The following is a 13184-nucleotide window of genomic DNA, read 5'->3' as shown; positions in this document are numbered from 1 at the left end:
CAGCCTAGATCTCCTGCTTGGTCTCTTGAGTCAGAACACTGGGTTTTTCTCGGTTCATTGTGAGATGAACAAGTGTCCAGATGGAATAAGCTAGATGAAGCAGTGCTCACCTTGTGCATAAACAGGGGCCAGGTTTTTGCTGACACTGGGGGATACCCACCGCTGGTGACCCAAAAGCCTTGTGCTTCAGATTTGGGGCATCCCCTTCCTCAAGATTAGGATACCAGAGGAGTGAATCAGAGCCCATGGATTTCTTTGCTCCCCAGTTGGGAGGTATTAGAGAAATAAGTCGCTCGGGTCAATAGTGGGGAAGGGATTTCAGAGTTCAGAAAGGTTCCCTAGATGCTGCAGATGCAAAAAGGCCAGGAAGATATGAAGGAGGGTGTTAAAAGCATTTCTGAGTTACAGATCGGCTTCCCCTTTAAGATACTTTTGTATTGGGGCACCTGGGTGGCTCAGTGGTTGAGCGTCTGCTTTGGCTCAAGGCGTGATCCTGGGGTCCTGGGATCAAGTCCCATATCAGGCTCCCTGCAGGCAGCCTGCTTCTCCCTCTGCCTATGTCTCTGCCTCTCTCTCTGTCTCATAAATAAATAAATAAAAATCTTTAAACTTTTTAAAATAAAATAAAAAGATACTTGTGTATTGGTCTGCTTGCACTGCCGTACAAAACAGCACCACTGGGGCGGTGGTAGGGCCTCAATTCTAGAGGCTAGAAGTGCAAAATCAAGGTGCTAGCAGGTTTGGTTCTTCTGAGGGCTGTGAGGGAAAGAGCTGGTCCAGGCCTGTCTTCAGCTTGCTGATGGATGCCTTCAAGTTTGCATGACGTTCTCCCCGTATGGCTCTACATCCAAATCACTTTTTTCAAATCTGGCCTTCTTAAAAGAACTAAGTCATATGGGATTAGGGACCCAGCTAAAGGCCTCAGTTTAACTTGACGACCTCTGCAAAGACCCAATCTCCATGTAAGGTCACCTTCTGAGGTGCTAGGAGTTAGGGTCTCAGCACACAAATTTGGGGTGACACAATTCAACCTCACTACAACTTGGAAAAGTATAGGTGCAAATCAGAATTATTTTTTAATAACTTTCATTGGAGGACTGTGTTCCTTTGAATGCAATAGCCCAGGGATCTCAGTTGTATAAAACAGAAGAGAACAAGCGGAAGGTGGAAGGGGAGCGGGGTCAGGAGGAGAAGAGGAGGAGCAGTGAGCTGGGTCAGACTACCTAGCCTGTGCCAGCATCAGATCACCACTCACCTAAATTTGATTTTGATTTACTGCAGAGGCCACCAATGAGCAGTGGAAAGGCTGCATGTGGCATTAACACAAATGTTTCACGGGTCTCTAGAGTGTCTCACGGAGGTGTCCCCTCACGTGGATACAGCAACTCTCCCACAGGGAGGCATGTGCAGAGCTCCCTACCGATGACACCTCAGGGGTCCCCCTGGGTGTGTGTGGGGGGGTGCCACACCAGCCATCTGACGGCCCGCTCAGAAGGAAAGCCTTGCCCAGCCATGATCATCACACACTCGCCCCTTTCATCCTGTACTGCCTCCTGGAGCCAACTGCAGGTCCCAGTGCAAGGAGCAGTCTGACAAGGGTTTATTTTGCTCCTTCAGGCAGCACGGCTATAAAAAGAGGTGCTGTTAGAGACCGAGTGAGAGAACTGAAGGGCGAAGCAGGACCCTGGGCCTTGCAGGGCCTCCCAGCTCCACGGCCAGCTGACTACGCACACCACAGGGCTGCAAGTGCACAAAATGCAAAACCCCACAGGGCAGGGTGAATTTCCCAGCACAGTGCAGAGACTGCAAAGCAAATGGGAACATGGTTGAAGCTTCAAAAGAAGAGGAAGGGGGACAAAAAACACTCTTGTGCCAGTGACAGGCCTGGAAGAAACCTCAGGCCCAGCGCCCCTGAGCCCACACTGTGACTCCTGCTCTGGAGAGCTGACCCTCCCAGGCTGCTGCCAGCCGGATCAGCCATGTGGCAGGAGCAGACTCCTTCCAGGCAATTCTCTCTCTCTCTCTCTCTCTCTCTCTCTCTCACACACACACACACACACACACACACACACAGAAAGAGGTGAGAACCACTGATTTCCATTCTACAGCCAAACCCACGTAGATGGGTTCTAGGAGAATGAGCTGCAAGTGTAGGATTTATCCTCTGCACTGCCTAGGACCAGAGCCTATGGGAAGAAACACCAGCATGTTTGCAGGACCAATTTAACCCTTTCCCTTGTAATTTGAGTTCTTCCCTTCATGTTTTCATGTGCTTTCATTGCTGCTAGAAATTGAGATACAAACTTCTAGACCTTTCCCCAAAATGGAACCATCTAGACTAGACTAGTCCCTTTTTCCTGTTCAGTAAACTTGCACCTTTTACTTTACTGCAATGTCTCTGGCATGGAATGGAGGCTGAGTTGCCAGGAACAGTATTTAAGCAGTTAGCCTCTACATTGACCCTGCTCAGTCAATCCTCTACGTGCTGGGCTCACCCGACATTCGTGGTCCCAAGAACGCAGACAAATGCACTTCTGCTGGCTGCTTCTCCTGATTTTGCTTCCCCTTATGAACCTGTTGACTGTCTCCTAAATTTACTAACATAATTCATTTTATTTTTACTAGCTGACCTTAACTGGCTTCACTCCTCCCCCTTTGATTAACACTACCCACTAATCAAAACCCACCACTCCGTTTACCTAGTTCCAGTGCCTAGTCCCTAGAGACAGGTCACTGACCCAACATAGCGTCACAACACAGTTTCAAGGAGGAGCCCTGGCCTGGGGCTCAAGAAGCCTCAACTGTCCTCTGCTCTGTTCTGCACTTGCTGTACAATCTGGGGCAACCCCTGGTCTCCAGGCCCCAGGCTCCTCTATTGCACAGGAGGACACAGTGAATTCTCAGCCACCCGGCTAGGGGCTCTCAGGGTTCCCAGGTTTCCTTCTATTGGACAAGTGACCAGCCAGGATGGATTTCCTGGGAGGCAGTGAGTTTTGTGACCCCTGGCAGGATTGCCCACAAACCCCGAGCATTTCTTAAACTATAGTAGAGCAGGCTTTGATATAGAGCTCCCTGTCTGGTTTCTCTGGAGTCACAGAGCTATTTAGAGTCCATAGCCCCAGATGGGGCAAGGATCCAAATGCTCAGCCCTTTTAAACTGAGAGTGACCTCAACAGGTTATTTCAAAAACCCTGATAGAAGAGCATGGCACAGAGTGATCCATAAATGTTTGTTGAGTGAATAAACACTATGCTTTCTCCACAAACACAAAAGTTCCATACTACGAACAAAGCTTAGAAGGGCAATTCCTGAGAATTCAACTCCTTCCGCAGAATCGAAAACCTCAAACTAAAGCTAAGTAATGCCTAGAATAACACTAAATCATAGTGTGGCATGGTCTTAAGAGTCGTTATTTTTAAAAGCTATATTGTGGAAGCTCTATTGTGGTTCCCTTCCATCACCCTCAAACCTACATCTCTGAAATTATTGAAAATAAGCACTTGTTAACCATTAGCTAACAAATTAACAAGGCGCTCTTAGATCTTTTCTCATTTAATCTTGCTGGGAATCATCATACCCATGGGCATTTACATGAGACAAATGAGGGCAGAGGAAAGAAGGGAGCCAAGCACGACCTCACAACTGATAAAATGTAGGGCTAACTGTAGGAGTTGAACCCAGGTCAGGTACACCTCCAAGTCTGCAAGATGGGGTAGTAAGTGTACTACCTTGGGACGTCTTAGTAGTGGCCCCAGAAACGAACAAACTTGGTCCTGGCCTGAACCCTCCTCCCACAGCACGTGAAGTGAGGGGTGATAATAGCACTTTGCAGGAATCAAGAGCAGGACACCATGCCCAGAGAAAGTCCACATACTGTACAGGATTTTCTATTGAATGAAGCCAGCTTTATAGACATTTTGGTCCTTTTTATCTTGATGCCAACATTTGTAACATTTCAGATCATCTTTTTCAATTCTATGAGGACCTCAGCACCTGGAAAAAAAAAACTAGAGTCTAGACTGAGCCACGTGCGAAAATAAAAGCTATGGCATATTTTCCCTCTCCCAGGAACAGATCTCTCACCCAGTATTACTGGAATGTGTTCTCAGGCTCCTAGTGGACCCAGGGATCCTCATCTTTCAATCCCTCAGTCTCAGGGACTCTTGGGCCCTTTCCCCAATAACTTAAAAGGCTCAGCCCAAACTGCAGTTATTAATTCATCTTCCCAGTTTCAATCACTCAGCCCTTTCGCTTAACATGCAGTGGCTTATAATCATTCGGAAGTGACTAGAATTAGAGCCCATAGTGAAGGGGATTTGAGAATTCTTTGGGCCAATGTAGACTTAATACAAATAAAGATCTAATTTGTTAGGCTTTCAGAATTATGAATGGCTCATGGTCCCCTAGGATTCAAGAAGCATCAGTTTGGAAATCTCGATTTTAAAAGAAAGGAACACGAAAGGTGGTATATAGACACAAAGGAACGTCATTCAGCCTTAAAAAAAAGGCTGACAAAAAGAACTCTAAACATATGCTACAACATGGGTGAATCTTGAGGATATTATACTAAATTGGATAAGCCAGTCATAAAAGGGCACAATACTCTATGGTTCCATTCCTACAAGGTGCTTAGAGAGTCAAATTCAGAGACAGAAAGTAGAATGGCTGTTGCCAGGGGCTGAGGGGAAGAGAAGAGGGCAGTTTTTATTTGAGGGACTTAGAGTTTCAGTTTTGCAAGATAAAAGAGTTCTGGAGACGGATGGTGGCAATAGTCGCACAACATGCATGTGCTTAATACCTGCACCTACATACTTAAAATGGTTAAGGTGGCACGTTTTACATTATGTGTATTTTGCCCGTTTTTAAAAATGAAAAAGAAAAGAGAAAGGAACAGCTTGAACACTGAGATTCTCAGTTATGGTATTAGCATTGTATTATCAGAGCCAACAGTAGCCTTGTAACATAATAGATGCTGTATATTTTTATGCCCAACCACCAATTTTCTTTCTGCTGAATGAAGCATCTCCTACTCTGCCACTGAAAACTAGCATTTTCTTATAATTCACTAGCTCAGAAAATCCCAGGACTTTCAGCCACCAGCCCACTGGAGCCCTGCGAGGCAGATGGGGCTAAAAGGCAGCATCTTGCAGTGAAGAGGACGTAACCCTCACCATCAAATAGCTCCTCCAAGTGGCTTCAGCATCTCCCCCAGAGGGAAGAAAAAGACCCCTCTTCTGGACTGAGGTACAGATTTCTTCTGAAAATTAAATACATAACTTTTAGCTGTTACTGGAACCATCAACCTGAATATCAGAGAAAAAAATTCCATTAAAGATAATATAGTCTTTAATTTCTTCCCAGTGAAACTTTTTCCCCTGAATTTCAAAATGAAGACGGCTGCTGCATTTTTATGCAATGAGCAGTGCCCAGGATCCAAAGGAACCAGTTTTTCATCATTTCCCCCCAATAATCTCCCATTTGTTTGGATTTATAAGAGCACACTAACCCATATACTGCCTTAGAAACTCTTTTTTAAGATACATACTCTTTAAGATACATCCCAACCTAAAATTACCCTGCAGCCAGAAGTCAAGAAATATACTTATGAAGCTGCTTCACTGTTCTAGGAAGTTTTCCTTAAATAGACTTGAGAAAGACGTTTTTAAAATTATCTATTTTTCAACTAATACACCTCTTCATTTTGTGATTCTGCTGAACAACTAGGGCATTTCTTACTCTTCAGAAATTCTGGCTTAGAGTCCTAGGCTCCTGCAGTATGCGCCCTGAGCTATTCTTGGCGATTCCTAGGGTCTACAGAGACTGAATGCTTATACCCAGAAAGGCAACATAAGCTAAGTGAAACTTTAAACTCTTTTACTTTGGGTTGGAATTATATCAACTCAGTTTAAAAATGCTGGTACCTCACTCTGATTATCAAGGTCTTTAATTTTCCAAATGAAAACAAAATTTTATTTAATAAATCCGATTTACCAAATAAATTCTTTCAAAACCGTTTTAGCAACTATAGTGATTTCAAAAATGGAAATTAAAAATTAAAAATGGAAGTTCAAAAATTCTCTCAGAATTAAGAACTGAGAAAGAGAAGGGGCAAAAATATTATCTACAGTTTCAGAGACAAAGAACAGAATGAGCAGGCATTTTATCCAAGATATCTGGTTTATGATCCCTACGTCTCTTTCCCTGGGTACCAGCTGACACTCAACACAGATCTCCCTGATGGAGTCACAGACACACTCATTAACAACCACAGAACACACAAGATAACAATCACCAGGACAGAAGTACCTAGGAGAAAACAAGCCATGGCCAGTAACAGTATGTTGGACTTGAGTGACTGCATGGTCACCCAAGGAATGGTCAGTCCGACAAAGAAAACAATCACCCCAACACATTTTCTCCATACTCACTGGTAAATCTAAAGGCAGAGGGACTAAGGGACATGGTGGTTAGGTATCAGCAATGAGACTTCGTATAAATGAATTAAAAAGTTTATTAGCCATAGAAAAAAACTGATTCCTTAAAACCAATTCGTGTTAAGTTCCTTGCAAAACAATAAGCTAACAGAATATTTCTTTCTCACTAACAGGAAATCACTATGCTTTTGGTCCAAGATATGTTGAGTTTTTTTTCCTTCTTCTTCAGATGACAGACAGATGGATGTAGCCGAATCTATGAACGAGTGTACTTGCCCCAAATGTGCAACATAAATACAGAAGCGATGAACAGAAGACTCATAACCAATACTGGAACAGGGCCACTGGAAGTAAGAAGAGAAGGCATGCTTACTTTTATTAATAATACATTATTATAGCTGTTAATAATAAAGATTGCTGAGGGGATAAAACAGAGGGAGTACCTAAGATTCATCTAAGGGGTATCATTTACGACATTTAATAATATTCTCCAAATTATTATTCTGGGTATTTTGAGGCTGTGGGGATGGCATTGTGATTACTCAGAAAGGAGAAATCCTTATTTTTTAGTAGAATGTACTAAAAAATATACAAATAAAATGATTTGATGTATTGAAGACACTAGTGTCTCTAATTTCACATATTTGATATTTTCCGTAATAAAAAATAACAAGAAAAATTCTCCAGACTCTTTAAGTGCAAATAACCCAAATGCTGAACTATGATTTCAAATGAATATTTATTTACAGAAAACCTTCACTGGGGCACTGGGGTGGCTCAGTCAGTTAAGTGTCTGCTTTCAGTTCAGGTCAGGATCCCAGGGCCCTGGCTCCCTGCTCAGCGGGGAGTCTGCTTCTCCCTCTCCCTCTCCCTCTCTGTACGCATGTTCTTTCTCTCTCAAATGAATAAATGAAATCATTTAAAAATAAATAAGTAAATAAATAAAACAAGGACAACCTTCATTGTCTAGCTAGAAGGCACTAAGCATACAAAGACACATATCACATTGTAAGTTAGAAACTCACTTGATAAACAAACTCGTGACCCAGGACAAACAAATATTAACCTCATTTTATCAACAAGGAAAACTGAAGCTCAGAGATTATTACTTGCCTAAGAACACATAGCCAGAACAGAAAGGAGAGACCTGAACTCGGGTTTTCTGATTTGATACATATTGCTCACTCTTTCTCTTTAAGGTTCCCATCTGGTTGTATCTCTGAGTTTAATACAGGAAGGAAATTGGTTTTACTCATCAGCCCTTCCCTAAATCAACTGCTTTTCAAGCTGAGAAATCAGTACATGGGTTTCTTAAAAAGAGAACCCCTTGATCTCACACAACCTATGGATGCTGACTATGATGAAACGTTATGGTCCCTCCTTTGTGACTTGCCTGCCAACACCAAGGTGGAAAATTCGAGATGTCACCGCACCTCTCAGATACAACTGGGTAGCAGACAAGGGAAAAGACCCCAGAAATCTTTACAGTGAAGGCAGTGGAGTAACAGAGTCCACTAGTGGCCGATGAACAACGCACAGAGATCAAAGTCCTTGCTACACTGTTCTATTCTTCCAAAATCTGTACAATTGTGGGAATAAACAAATTTAAAAGTACATGGGAAGTAATCCTCATCGAGTTACATTTCATCACACCCCTACTTTGGTGCAACATTAGAGCAACATGAGACACAGAGCATGAAGCTGGGAGTGCAGCTCCCAGAGAGCTGGAGTCTGGGAACCAACCGTCACCCCTGAGCGGTGACTGTGGCCCTGTTACTTGCCTTCTTCAAGCCTCATTTTCCTTATCTCTAAAATGGGGATAATCTCAGTGCCTCCCCCATCGGGTTGCTGAGGTATTAAGTAAGTTAATACAAACACAATGAAAGCTTATAGTAATCTCCTAGGAGATCCTATTATCAGCGGAAAAAAAAAATCTCAACTCCTAAGAACCAGCAATAAGCTCCAACATGTAGGTCTGTAGATATAAATTCCCACAGCGTCTTTTCATCAAAAACATCTCTCTTACTGATGATAAACTGTGGTTTAGGACACTTCAAGAACAGCTTCTACCCTGGGAGGACTCGAGAAGTAGCGGAAGCCTGCCTGGCTGCTCAAGAGCACAAAAGCTAAGAGCTGGCATAGGCCAGACACCCCCAGGAGAACAGGTTTGACCAACCTCTTGAGAAATGTGTAAAGTAGGCCCCTGGAGACCCTGAAGAACAAGGGGCTTCAAAATTTCTCTCTGAATAACCCACAAAAATTACCTTGAAACAAAGAGCAAAGGTTTTTAATGCCACTAATGCACACACACCAACCCCAGGAATGATTTCTCAAACTCATCCTCACCTTACAAGTCTTCAATAGAACAGTTAAAAAAAAAAAAAAAAAAATCAATGAATAAAACCAAATCTCAAGAATTCTAGGGAAGTCTTCGTCAACTACGTTTGTGATCCAAGTCAAGCTACAAGTCAAGTTAATTAAATTAATCCAAATAAGTCTGTCTTTCTACCAGACAAGCAGTATGGAAAGAGCATGGGCCTGAACAGTCAGAAGACATAGTTCCAGCCCCTGCTGTCTGGCTTCCACACATAACTGCCTCTGTGAACAGAGGCGCTATGCAAACAGGAGTGCATCATTATTCCAATTCCTCAGCCACTGGGTTTAAGCAGCAAATGGCATAAGCCGTGGTGTTCTAGAGCCTCATGCTAAGAGACCTGCAGGATTAGCTCTGCCACACGGTACCAGAAACCAGGGAAAGTAAGGCGAGCAAGGCCTGGAGACCCTGGATACCCATCTTCTATCACCCATCACCTACTGAGCACTCCCGGACCGAAGAACTTACGAAGTGGTTAAGTTCACCCTCCAGGATCTAGCCACCACCCACCAAAGGCAAGGAGGCCGAAGAGCTTTTGGTAACACAGCCTAATGCAGAAACTCCCATTAGGTTGTAATAATATCGGCCTGAGCCTCCAGGAGAGCTTTGAAAAATCACCCAACTCCAAGTCAACTGGTTACTCCTATATCTCAGTGTGGGACCAGAATACCAAATGAAGAGCAATTTCACCTAATTAAGCAGTTTTCCCTCGAGTTCTTTCCATTGCCATCACTTATTCTGACACAGCTACACAAAGATCTTCCCTTGCTTTCACTCAATCCATGAAAAGCCGTTATTGCAGGCTCTAAACTAACTGATACACAGGCAAACCGAAACGAGCCCACACAGCACAAACAAAACTCTTATGTACCGTAAATCCCATCCAAACTGCCCAATAGCTGTGGGACCCTGAAGGTCTGGGCAGCCCCAGTGGCTCAGCAGTTTAGCGCCTGCTAGCCAGCAGTTTAGCCAGTTTAGCGCCTGGCCCAGGGCATGATCGGAGTCCCGGAATCGAGTCCCACATCAGGCTCCCTGCACGGAGCCTGCTTCTCCCTCTGCCTGTGTCCTCTGCCTCTCTTTCTGTGTCTCTCGTGAATAAATAAATAAAATCTTAAAAAAAAAAAAAAAAAAAAAAAAAGGCCAAAAAGAAACACAAGGTCTGCTCCCCAAGACTTACACCTTGAGCCCAGGTGAGTCTTCCGTGTAGAATCGCCACATGCCCCCAGTGCCCGCTGAGGTGGTGCGACCTGCGCTCCTTGTCCCACAGCTGGCATTTTTTCTGTAAGAAAAGAAATATTACAAACAGCTTGCTCTGGGAAGCCCTTACAACAGCATTATAATATATGCTACTACTGTGCTACTAAAGAACCAAAAACAAAACAGCCCACAAAATACAAAAACTTTTCTTTGCTAGCACCCCAAATTCTTGCTTTTATTCCACTGATCATGATAACCACTAAGATAAGTACCTGCCATATGCTATGAATACAACCACCCCAAAGTAGTCACCGATTCCAATCTATAAACGAGGAAAACAGGCTCATAAAGGGTAAAGAGCCTAGGACCACGCAACCAGCCGGGAGCCAGGCTAGGCAGTGAACCCGGTTCTGACTCCAGAGCTCGTTCACCTGCCCACACATACGGGTGCCTCCTTTGGACAATGCATTTCAGTTTCTCTTCCCATGTATTTTTGTGAAGTCAAGTAATAAGCCCCTGCTTAAAAAGCCCTGAATCCATATAATCTGATCTTAAAATGACTCCTTTAAAATGCTTTTAAGTTACTGTATATGCTACAAAAGAGATAAAAAACAATTTAGCTTTCACTGTAATCCAGGTCCTAAAATGGGAGTATACATTTAAAAAAAATTATTTTGTAATCTGTCTCCACTATTTCGATATACTGGCCATAGATCTTGGGCAGAGATAAGATGTGAAAAAATGTGGGGAAACACCCAACCAGAACGTGTCCCTCACAAGGGAATGAAGGTCTGGGAGATGAGCTGAGTGACGCAGGCAGCCCTGGCACACAGACGTAGCCAAACAGCACTGTGCCACCGACCACTGCATGGAGTCAGAAACCCGAAGTGAAAACCCTAGTGCCACCAACTTTTCTCACTGTGCTTCCAACTCTGATCCTAATCCCCATCTCACCTTGCCATGGCCTTTACCCCAAACTCTAGTGCAGACACATTGACTACTGGCTACATGGTGGCCTGGAAATTCGTAAATCCATCTGTACGGCTGTTTCTATGAGAAAACTGACTGCAAATAGCAAACATAATAGTACCAGGATTTACAAATCAATTCATACACTTAGAAGAGCCTTCACACACAAGGATATACATTATTTAAGCTGCGGGATAAGTACCTGATATTTTCCTCCTTGTTCATAAAAAGAACTTGAGCTAAATGGTAAACCCAGTGTGAACAGAAATCATCAGCTGAGCCAGGTCAAGGACCCATGCGCTTTCCCACAACCTCCCAACTGCAGTGCGTGTTCTCAAAGTCTCCTGGAATTACAGGAGCCCCAAAGAAATCAGTCTAGGCTCTTTAAAGATTTCTTATACCTGCAGGCACGTGGAACAATGCAGAGTACCTAATAATCAGGGCGCCTGGAAATACCAAATGTACTCAAAATACCTCCCATCCCTCCACTGGAGAGCCAGGAAGAAGTTAATAGAGCCCATTTTAATCTCCTCGATTTCTATTAGGTGTCTATTTTACCCTTTCTTTCTGGCCACAGTGTAACTGCCTCCCTCTTCCTATAGCCTGTGGTTCCTTCAAAACTCCCAAGACTAGAGAGTGGCTTGATTCCTTCAACCATTCATCATTTACTGTGTCAGGCCACATAGCAGGAGATGATGGGCCATTGCTGTCAATATCTAACGAAGGAGAAAAATATGGAAACATGAGAACAAAATCCTCCAGGAACAAAAGAGAAGCCTCACAGCTCCTGCTGCTTTCCAGGTCTGGGAAGGCCCCAAGAACCCCCCAGCTTAGTCCTGCAGAATAAATAGAAACGGGGTGGGGGGCGGGATTTGTCTAGGGCTTCCACGGTAATTAGCTCAGGTTGCTGCATCACCAGAGGAGAGGCAGCAGGGCTGAAAAAACACTAGAGCATTAGTAGTCACCCTTTCTCTTTTTTTTGTTTTAAAGTTCAGCAACAAGAAACTGAGAACCTAAGAAGATGTGTTGAGAGAACCAGAGGGCAGGACCGGCTGGAGTGGAAATCACCCTGAGCGAAGACTTAGGAAATGCAAACGTCTAGATGAGAGAACTTGGGGCTAAACCGGAACAATGGACACGAGAAAGGAAACAACTGATGAGAACCTTCTGGAGTGCCGTCCCATCTTGCAAATGACTAAACAGAGACAGAAAAGAAAAAAAAGAAAAAAAAAAATCCACGATGACCCTTAAGTTTTGGCGCTGGGAAAGGAGTATGCGTGGTAGCAGCAGGGGAGAGAAAACTGGAGCAGAAGCGGAGATGAAAGAGGAGCTCTGCCTCTGACAAGTGCGACGGGTCCTCCAGGCCAAAACAGGGAGTGCAGAGCTCAGGTCCAGGCACACGCGGTTCGACGACATCGGTTTTCTCTCCAAGCAGGCAACTTGCCTTTCCTAAGAGCGGTTGGAAGGAAACACCGCCTCCCCCTCGGGACACCAAAGACCTGAGGCCACGTCGCCTGAGGCTCATTGTGCCCCCGTGACTCGTAGTACCCCGGGGTCTCCTCCTCCGGACCAGCGAATCCTTGGGCCCCACCCGCCTCTCCGAGCCCACGGCCAGGGGGGTCGCGGGGATCCTTACCTCTGCCGGACCGTGGACCCGGCCGCCCGGGCGGCCACTGCTTTGCTGGGAGAGCGCCCCGACGAGCCCACGTTAGTGCCACTGGGGGTCGGACCAGGCTAGAGAGAGAGACACGCGGAGACAAGCGGGGTGAGCGCCCCGGCACGCCCCCCGCCCCCCCGCCCCCAGACCCAGCCCCTGCACGGGAGACCGGGCAAAGCAAGGAGACCACGAGAGGAGCGCAAGGAAGGGAAGGGAAGACGCGGGGCGACGCGGGGAGGCGCGGCCAAGGAGGGCCGGCTGGGGCCACCGTACCATGCTGCAGGCTGGACGGCGCCCGACGCTGACACCGACGGCGAACGAGCGCTCGCTGAAGTGCTCCAAAGCCCGGCGGCCGGAGAAACTGGCTCAGGCCCCGCCCCCAGGCCCCTCGCAGGGTCCTCGCTGGCTCCAGGGACGCCTGGGCTGTCCCACCAGATGCCTGTACAAATGTTGTTACAGGCGACTCCGTCAGCCGCCTGTGCGGGGGGCACAGACATTCCGCCTCCTTCCTGTGGGTCGCAGCGTCCTTCATAGAGTCCGATCCCCACCAAAC

General features: G+C 45.5%; 1 protein-coding gene across 1 annotated transcript; it reads right to left on the bottom strand.

Annotated features, from left to right (window-relative positions):
- Window positions 1–6493: 6493 nt before the first annotated feature.
- On the bottom strand, window positions 6494–13064 carry SEC61B (SEC61 translocon subunit beta). The gene is made up of 4 exons (XM_025432360.3): window positions 12905–13064; window positions 12611–12708; window positions 9986–10087; window positions 6494–6778 (listed from the first exon to the last, which is right to left on the bottom strand). The coding sequence occupies exons 1-4, from the start codon at window positions 12905–12907 to the stop codon at window positions 6691–6693; spliced, it is 291 nt and encodes a 96-aa protein (XP_025288145.1). The 5' UTR covers window positions 12908–13064; the 3' UTR covers window positions 6494–6690.
- Window positions 13065–13184: the final 120 nt, after the last annotated feature.

The sequence above is a fragment of the Canis lupus genome, chromosome 11, assembly GCF_003254725.2.
Source record: "Canis lupus dingo isolate Sandy chromosome 11, ASM325472v2, whole genome shotgun sequence".
Lineage (NCBI taxonomy): Eukaryota > Metazoa > Chordata > Mammalia > Carnivora > Canidae > Canis > Canis lupus.
This window is presented reverse-complemented; position numbering and strand designations above follow the sequence as displayed.

Bases quoted from the DNA above. Each gene is read 5' to 3' on its own strand.
- SEC61B (XM_025432360.3), bottom strand. The intron at 10,088-12,610 runs GTAAGGATCCCC...CTTTTCTTACAG, and splicing joins GGGTCCACGGTCCGGCAGAG to AAAAAATGCCAGCTGTGGGA. The intron at 6,779-9,985 runs GTAAGTCTTGGG...TCTTACTTCCAG, and splicing joins GACTCACCTGGGCTCAAGGT to TGGCCCTGTTCCAGTATTGG.